The following is an 8,552-nucleotide window of genomic DNA, read 5'->3' as shown; positions in this document are numbered from 1 at the left end:
GGCAGGCCAATGTTCGACCCCATGTCGTACCGGACCGTGACACGAAGTTAGATTGCCAAGCTCGTGAATCAGAGACCGATCGAGATCGAGATCAACCAAGATCGAGACCGATTGGGATAGAGATCGAGTAAGATCGAGGGAAGTCTGCCGAGCCAAATAACGGAAAGCCAAGATATGCACGATCGGGCGAGGATCACGACGGAAATCTCGGTACGTACCAAGAAGAGGCCGATTAATCAGCTAATCAGCGGATTTCTTACTGTATTTAGGATTGTATTAAGGGTAGGATGCCCTTACTATATAAAAGGGGCCTCATCATTTGTAAAGCACATGATATTCAAGATACACAAAGCAATATACTATCTTTCTCTTAAGCTTTCAATACTCTGTTATTTTGTTCATACTTTCCAGTGAAATACTAGTTTGATTCGAAGGCAACCTAGCTCGAGGATCAAAGCAATACATTTCCTTGGTTTGCTTTATTTCTATGTACAGTTAATTTCAATATCAACTTGTACTTTTTCTCAGTTTGTGCTAAGTAAAATCACATGTCTTTAAAACCACAATATAAATTCAATTGTTATCCGTTTTTAGGGTAAACAGATTTTCAGAAGCTTTTGCTCCATCATATATCGCACGAAACTTTGGATTGATAAGGACATTGGATTATTCTGTTACTGCTGCCATTAGCTAAATACCAGTAAATGAAAATAGAGCCGCTATACATCATTAAAACTGACATGAAAATTAACCTAGGATGACGATCAAACATACACATACAAAGAAAGATAGATGCATGTGGTCTGTTAACACCTACTACTACTACTACTCCCATTACCTATTTGCTACTCCCTCCATGTTTCTCTTCCTAACAATAAAACATTACTCTCTTCACGTTTTCCTTTAGCGCAGGCAATGGCCGAACACCACTCTCTCCACCTTCTCTTATAGCCTTGCCCCCTTTATGAGGACTGCCACCATTTTCTGCCATCTCCGGTTCCATGTAGAATCTAGCTCGAAATGCAGCTAAATGTGCATAATATGCTGGAGGAACTGCAAAAACACAGTTAAAACTTTGAAACATTAAAATGGAATTTTGATTAAGCAAATAAAGCAAGAGGATTATAACCCAAGGAGCAATAGGAATTTTGTTTTAGAGTTTTCACTTACCCACAGAGACAGAACGCGTGCACCTTGCATATGTATAGCAGAGATTGTTAGTCAAGGACTGGATTCCATCTGCTGTGAAATTGTTCTCATCCCACAGAACATGGTAATGAGCCGGTCGACTTGTACCCTGCCAACATGATGTAGTGCATCAATAACATATGTAATGGCTAATATTGTAAGGTGTTTGTGAGGAAGTTAGAAAATATAGTGAACATATAGTTAAAATCTGTAGCATCAGATAAATAAGCTTAAGAGAAGGATGTGAATTTCGATAAAGGATTCCTTCATAAATTGTTCCTTATGGGATCAGTTTCCCCTCTTGTCAAATTCGATCTGAAAACCTCTTCATTTATCTTAGATAAGGGAAAAGGTAGTTACTGTTATACCTGAATGCCGGCATGGCTACAAAGATAAAAGTCAAACTCTGTTGGATGACAGATTTTTGTATCAACCACAGTACCTGATGAAGCAAGAGATGGTACTCAGCATTCATAATACTTGACAATATTCGTAAAGTGTGTCTAAGATTATGGATAGTTTACCAGGCAATATGTTTCCACTCCTATCCGTGCTACTCCTGTCCTTGTGATTGTTAGCAAATAGACGGGTGTGATGCCGTTTCTGTACCACAATAAAAGTTACTGGTGGTTGGTAATTTGGCTCTAAAGATGCACAAGCCTGCACAAAAATACCTTCTGGTTAGGCAAAAATCATATATGGGAATAGGCGTTGCCAGGATTAGCACCAACCTTCCTAATTGCATCTAACTCAAAAAGAAGTACTTGATAAAATTGCCCTTCGCTCACTCCATCCCTGTACACAAGATACTCTAATAAGATAGGGAAAGTTAAGCAAATCAATAGAATCAATGAAAAAAGTCATCCATTTCAATGCATGTCTCGGAATTGCAGCAGATATAGCATGTGAAACTTCCAGTATATTTAATATTTAGAGTGAGGGACTTGCCGATAAAAGATTATTCTTTGTGGCTTTTGGCCAGTAGCCTTTCTGAAGGATACAAGGAGATCCCTGCAAAATCAGTGTAAACTCGTTTAACCATAAGGGAAGAAAACAAATACATTAGAAGTAAGACTAAGAGATAGAAAGGCATACCTTATCATGCCACCGCTAACTGTTCCACGTGCAGGATCATGCCATGTCTTGTACAAATCTTGTATGAGTTCCTGTCTATGAGCTTGAGCGCAAACAAGGCCAGCATATTTTGTCACCTCAGGCCAATCCTGAGAAGCTACTACCTGCAGCAGCCAGAATAGGAAATTGAGCTTCCTGTTACACCCAAGTATCGGGAAAGAGGAGATTAAGGAGCATGGCCTCAAATGAGGAACTTACTGCAGCAATTGAAGGGCTAGAGTCTTCTCCATTTTCTGGGTGAGTCACATCTGCTCCAAATATGATGGTAGGAATATCACTTACTAATGGTATTCTACAGCTAATAGCATCCAACAGGACAGTATTTCGACCACCCATCTGCTCCCACAACAGAAAGTATTCGTAAGAGTGCAAAAAACAAAAGATGCATCTTACAATTAGCAAAATCACAAAGGGAAAAGGAACCTCCAAGGCACCAAATATGGACATTTTGTGACTATCTCAATATCGCAGGTTATATTTTATGTGTTTTCAACAAGAATAGCAAGTGGATGCACCTTGACATTAATCTTCAAGGAGACATTTGCCAAATATTGTTTGCTGATCTTGAACACATGCTTTGTCAGACAGCATTGGGATATTAAACCAAGATCAGTCTCACATATCCGCTTTATGTCACCTACAAGATAAGGATGTAAGACATTCTGGAACAATGCAATTATCTCAATTCAACAAAATGAAAATTATTTTGCCATACCATACAGGGATCCGTTGTTATCTGGAAGAATGACCAATAGAAGCTCAAGTTCTTTGCCTTTTAGCTTGTTTACACATGCATGATAAACATGCTTCAAGGCTTTCTCTACTTGATCCGGCCTGGCCATGTATATTGGAATTACTGGTTCCGGATTGAACTCCTGTCAGCATAAGCTAAGGTCAATTGCCTTCGTGTATATAATTAAACATGGAGTGAAAGAGAAATGGACAAGGAACAAAGAGAAGGAGCTTGCGAAACAACTACCATTCCAGAGACTTCACACATCTGAGCCAGTTCGTTACAAAAGCCACGAGCAACACTCTCTTGGACACTTCGTGAAAAATTGATGCAAGCCCAACGGCTAACGGTCATTCCATTGATCATTTTCTGTGCACAGATCAAGCACAGCTTTTAGCAAAACAGAAAGCACAAAGAGACAATACATAGTAACTGAGAAACCACAGAGGAGCACATCGGTACCAGATAGGAAGAATAAGCGGGACAATAAATAAGTATAAAGTAATGAACAAAGAGTGAGATATTGGGTCTATTTTTTTTTTTCACCATGCAAGACGACAAAAAAAAAAGCATGACGTTAATGCATGAATGGTGCAGCACAGAAGTAGTAAGTAAACTGATGATTCGGTAGTTGTAACAACTAAAATAAAGAAATCAAGTAGCAGCTGAACTATGAAACAAGCAGAAAAAGGACCTTATTCATCATATTCCACTGCCCAACTTGAGGCAGACAATCTTTCTCCTTCCCAGTCTCGTGATATTTTAGCTGTTGAAGAAATGAGAGAAATAGATGTCAAAGGAAAAAGAATTCAGGTTTATTAAGAATGAAGAATGAAAGCTCATGTAGAGTGATTTACCCATGGAGCAGGCAGCACGCGAGCTTCCACCGATGCTTGCTTTTCACTGATTTTGATCCCAAACTCCTTTGCATATGGGTCTTCATTATAATCATTGTGTTGAACAGTCTATATTTTAAAAGACAATCAAGTACAACATGACAAGGGAATCATTCAAGTCCATGTAGGTGTGTTGCACAGATTAAAATTTCCAGCACAACAGAAAGGAAGCATGAAAGGTAAAAATATTACAACATACCTGCAAAATCGAGTTCTCACGATCTCTTGGTCTTTGGCACGTGACCTTCAACAGAGCAGTAATTTGCTTTTCACTCAACCTTTTAGTGTATCGTTGTCCCTCAACAATTTTACATGCCTAGAAACACGGCAACAGAGAATAGCTCACACTTCTGAAAAGAGACATGAAGCTATACAAAACATCAAGCAATATTCTCACCTCCATAGGTAAATAGTTGGCTTTCTTTTGGTTCCCTACTTGAAGGCATGGAAGATGTGTATACTTGATAGTAAAGCCATACATTTCTTGGAAGTATTCCACTACTGACTTCATCGTTGAATTATCATCAACAGGAAAACTGAGCAAAGCAACAATGAGCATTAGGTCAACCTAAGTTTTATCACTCTTGGAACGAATATATGATAATGTTAGAATGACAAATACAAAGGCAAAAGCTTACACTAGTTCTCTTGTGGGCTGGGATGTTAGTCCTGAAACTCGATACTTTCTCCGGACATTGCCCCTATGTGTCACTTCTACTTTCACTCCTCTAAGAGCCTTCTTGATCTAGATGGCATTTGCAGGCAAAATTAACAGTTAATTAAAAGTGACCAAACATTTCATGTAAAAGCAATGCAGAAAACTTAATAGCATTAACATGACAAGGGAATCATTCAAGTCAATATTGTAGGTGTTGCTACCTTTACACGATCAGAGTCAGATAAGGGTCTTGACGACACATCTTTTCCAAGAAGCTGGGCTACAAACTCTATCACTGGTAGTGCTTCAATAAATGCAGCTGAAGCCATATCTGTTGTTTGAGGTCCGAACATCAAACACAGTTAGGAATAACTAACTACATTAACAATAATTATATCATATCATAATTCTTTACTTGCTAGAAAAGTAAATTTTATCATATTTAATCTGAATATCTGTTAACAATAAATTACCAATATTAAGGGACAAGCCCATTTGGGTAGGTCTGATGCTCTGGTAGAATCCACACCATGCTTCTAAACCATCGCCAAGAGGCTGAGGTTTCCGGATATCAGGGGAAAAGAAAGATCTTCCAACAGGACAATACCTATTAAGAGATGTGTGTTATCAGAGATAAAATCAACTCAACAAAAATCATACACGAATGTCCAAAAACTGAAGAGCTTTTGCTCAAAGCTCCATCACAATGCCTCAAATTAGAATGTCTACCTCTTGATTGAAAGCTCTCTCAAAACAATATCCAGAATTTGAAGAGCTTCTTGTGGACCATCGGCACGCTTACCAGCTAGAAATTGGCTCAAATGATGTACATTCGCTCTTGCGACAAACTTAATCACCACTTTATATTCTCTTTGTCTCCTGAAAATTTTTTCAATTCACAAAAGAAAAATAAAAAGTTAATTTAGTATTGGAATGAAATAGGCCTAAATAGAGCTGAACCGATTCAGATATTCCATAGTGCCGACCTCAACTTGTTTGGAATTGAGACATAGTTGATTGATGAGCGAAAAAAGAAAACAAAACATATTTGTAATTAATTTGGTAGGATCTGCTAGTTTAAAAAAGTAAATGGGATTATGATGTCTTATTTTTGTACTATAAATATTATAACAAAGCATTTTATACATTTAGAGCTAGATAGTGATTAATTTTTAATGAACCCTCCAAAATGAATGAGGACAAAGCAATAAAGAGTCTTACTTTGGACCATTGATTACATCATCTTCATCAATAAGCTTAATGGTGAACTCCTTCCACTTAAAAGGAAGTTCACCAGCAGTGTAGAGAGATTTCCTGCCATCATAAGCTGGTAATCTCATCCCTAGATCTGATTCTTTGTACAGTTTCACCAGTTCTGCTAAGATTGCTCTGTTTACACTTCTTGATGACACTTCAGGGGTTACAGTAACCTGCAAAAAAGGTGGTTTAAAGGAGGCATATACATACAAAAAAAATACAAAGAGAATTATCACAAACAGTCTGACCAAAATTCAGAGTGTCATTAATGCTACTAAAAAACAAAAGAGATACATCCTACTACTCAACTAAGCAAAGTAAAAGCATGTGTAAGAAGGGGTAAAAAAAAAAGATAGAACTCCATAAACATAAACTTCAAAGGGATGTCAGATTAAGGGGCCCAAAGCAATACACAATATTTACTTTAGTGCTGAAAGATGCTCAAGGAAACCAGTTTCAAAACCATCAAAAATAAAATAGCAGCTTACATCATACTGGTTTAAGTCCTTGTCTGGTAATTCAGCCAAAAAATGGTTTGCTTTTACAATGCATTTTGTCCCCAGTTGGCCATAACCTGGTCTTGGGGCAAAACACAAAGACTTGCTTGAAGAAGGAAATCCTGAACCAGTAGCCACTAATTGACATGAGCTGCTGCTGACTGACACATTTAACACATTTTCTGCTGCTACTATAACTGGCTTGCTTGCTGCTGTGCAAGGCCTTGAACTTGGCCTCATAAAGGCCTCACCTTGATCTGACTTTCTCCCTCCTCTTCCCCTTCTTCTTCCTCTGTTTCTTGATGGGGGTGATGATGTTGTGTTATGGATTTTGTTGTTTTGGGGTTCTGTGATTGGTGGCCCTTTCCCATTTTGAGCAGTCTTGGGGTTTTTCTGAAGTGGGTTCATGGTGTTTTGCAACTGGGGTTTGATCACAATGTGTTGTTCTGAGCCTTCTTTCATCTGCCTTATAGGCATGTTTTCACTGGTAATGTGATAAGCACAAGAAAACTGTTGAAAAGTAATTATCCTTCACTAGATGGCACAGTCCAATAGAGTTCTTCACACTCAAGAATTCAAGATTATTGTACTGAAAGAACCAAAAACAGAAAGGGTACACATGTCAGCAACATGATGATATTTGGCAGCAAGTTTATTCATATATAGAAAAGTGATGAAAATGCCTTTGAACTTTCACACTCAAAAGCAAAAAGAATAGTCATCAACAAAGAATGGCAATTTCTTGGTTCTGCTTACTACAGACACCTCCATTTCCTTTGCAGGTATAAATACAAACATTTCAAATTTTCTTTCAACCAATAAAACCAAAAACATACACAACAGCAGCTAGACATTGAAAAAGTTTACAGCTTTTGGATCAAAAAATGGATTTTGCAATTAAATTGTCACAGGTCTTGTCACTGCAGACCATCAAGTGAAAATAGTGAAATGATGATAAACTGCAAAAGATTAAAAAAAAATGAAAAAGAAATAAAACCACCTTAATATAAATGCATACACACAAAATATAAAACAATGTTAGACCATTTTTCTAACATTGTTTCTCTCCTTCTGCATGAACATCAATTGTAAGATGGGGCAGGAAAAACTAGTGTAATTTTCAAGAAAGGAAAAGAAAAAACAGAAAAGGAGCGAGGAAAACAACACCCAGTTAGAGACAAAGAGAAAAAAATTTAGAAGCCAAAAACCCTCTAATATGTTTCTGTTGGAAACCCAATATATATCCATGAATCAGGAAAAAAGAAAAGAAAACATAGATTCATTAAATACTAGCTAGTAGTACAAACATGTGCACAAATGTGTGTATAGAACTGTTTTATTTAATTTACCAAATAAATTTGTTGGAATGCAGAGAAGAAAGAAGCAGTTGTCCCTAAAGCAAAGCCAAAATTTTGTACCAGAAAAACGAGAGAAGGGATGAATACATCCAACACAAATGAGACAAAGAAAGACTAATACGATAATGTACAAAGCGTGAGTAAATGTGAAACCATATATGACTGCTCAAGAAGAGAATAAAAACGCCTTGAAACACTCAAAAAAGCAAACAAAGTAATATTACTCCTACCCACTAGCCAGCAGTAAATCAAAATGAAACAAAAGAAATGAAGAATCAATCACCAATGAATGGAACCATGAAAGAGCAAGTCTTTGAAAAGATGTGTGTAGCTTGATTCCAAGAATATTAAAGCAGCAGAATAGAGAAGTGTAGTGGGCTTTAATAATGATGGGGACAAAGACTAGAAAGAGAGAAACAAGAGAGAGAGAGAGAGAGTGGAGGAGATTAAAAAGTGAAGAGTTCAAAGTTGAAAGTTGAAACAAACAAGTGAAACTCTTAAGAGAGATAATGATGAAGATGAGAGAATGAATCTTCCCTTTTATATATATAGAGAGAGTACGCATGCAAAGTGCATCTGCTGTTTTCTTTATCACGTGTTAAAGCCTTTAATTTGTTAGCTTCTTCCCCCTACTCTCAAACTTCAATGTCCCTTGCCATATAGCACCTCTTTTGCTTTTTTCACACCAAACACTATTTCTTTGCTGCTCTTTCTAACCACACTTTTTCTGCGTCCGGGATTCTGGCCGATGTAATTATTGAGTTTTAAATTAATAATTTTGTATATAAAATATATCTTTATATTAATATATTCTTTGTTATACTTTGAGTT

General features: G+C 37.2%; 1 protein-coding gene across 4 annotated transcripts; it reads right to left on the bottom strand.

Moving 5' to 3' along the window:
• Positions 1-643: 643 nt before the first annotated feature.
• Positions 644-8,256, bottom strand: LOC109219133 (protein argonaute 10-like). 4 transcript variants are annotated; one of them, XM_019383563.1, is made up of 22 exons: positions 7,952-8,256; positions 6,355-6,952; positions 5,831-6,039; positions 5,339-5,488; positions 5,083-5,216; positions 4,831-4,940; positions 4,590-4,696; positions 4,349-4,487; positions 4,151-4,267; positions 3,913-4,020; positions 3,750-3,821; positions 3,302-3,424; positions 3,038-3,197; positions 2,838-2,959; positions 2,521-2,658; positions 2,284-2,426; positions 2,137-2,199; positions 1,920-1,983; positions 1,713-1,848; positions 1,557-1,630; positions 1,171-1,297; positions 644-1,053 (listed from the first exon to the last, which is right to left on the bottom strand). In XM_019383563.1, exons 2-22 carry the CDS (start codon positions 6,838-6,840, stop codon positions 869-871), a joined length of 2,967 nt encoding a protein of 988 aa, XP_019239108.1. In that variant the 5' UTR covers positions 6,841-6,952; positions 7,952-8,256; the 3' UTR covers positions 644-868. The 4 variants fall into 4 exon arrangements, with proteins under 4 accessions (XP_019239108.1, XP_019239105.1, XP_019239106.1 ...); XM_019383560.1 differs by having other exon boundaries at positions 8,005-8,256; XM_019383561.1 differs by lacking the exon at positions 7,952-8,256 and adding an exon at positions 7,713-7,934.
• Positions 8,257-8,552: the final 296 nt, after the last annotated feature.

This window comes from Nicotiana attenuata, unplaced genomic scaffold, assembly GCF_001879085.1.
Source record: "Nicotiana attenuata strain UT unplaced genomic scaffold, NIATTr2, whole genome shotgun sequence".
NCBI classification, from domain to species: Eukaryota; Viridiplantae; Streptophyta; class Magnoliopsida; order Solanales; family Solanaceae; genus Nicotiana; species Nicotiana attenuata.
Note: the sequence above shows the minus strand (reverse complement) of the source record. Positions and strands in the feature narration are given on the sequence as shown.

What these genes read in the sequence shown, in the direction of transcription:
- LOC109219133 (XM_019383563.1), bottom strand. Translation starts at nt 6,840, where the DNA reads ATGCCTATAAGGCAGATGAAAGAAGGCTCAGAACAACACATTGTGATC. An exon ending in CCTTGAAGATTAATGTCAAG is followed by an intron (nt 2,659 to 2,837) that starts GTGCATCCACTT and finishes TTGTGGGAGCAG; the next exon opens with ATGGGTGGTCGAAATACTGT. An exon ending in GTTAGCGGTGGCATGATAAG is followed by an intron (nt 2,200 to 2,283) that starts GTATGCCTTTCT and finishes CTGATTTTGCAG; the next exon opens with GGATCTCCTTGTATCCTTCA.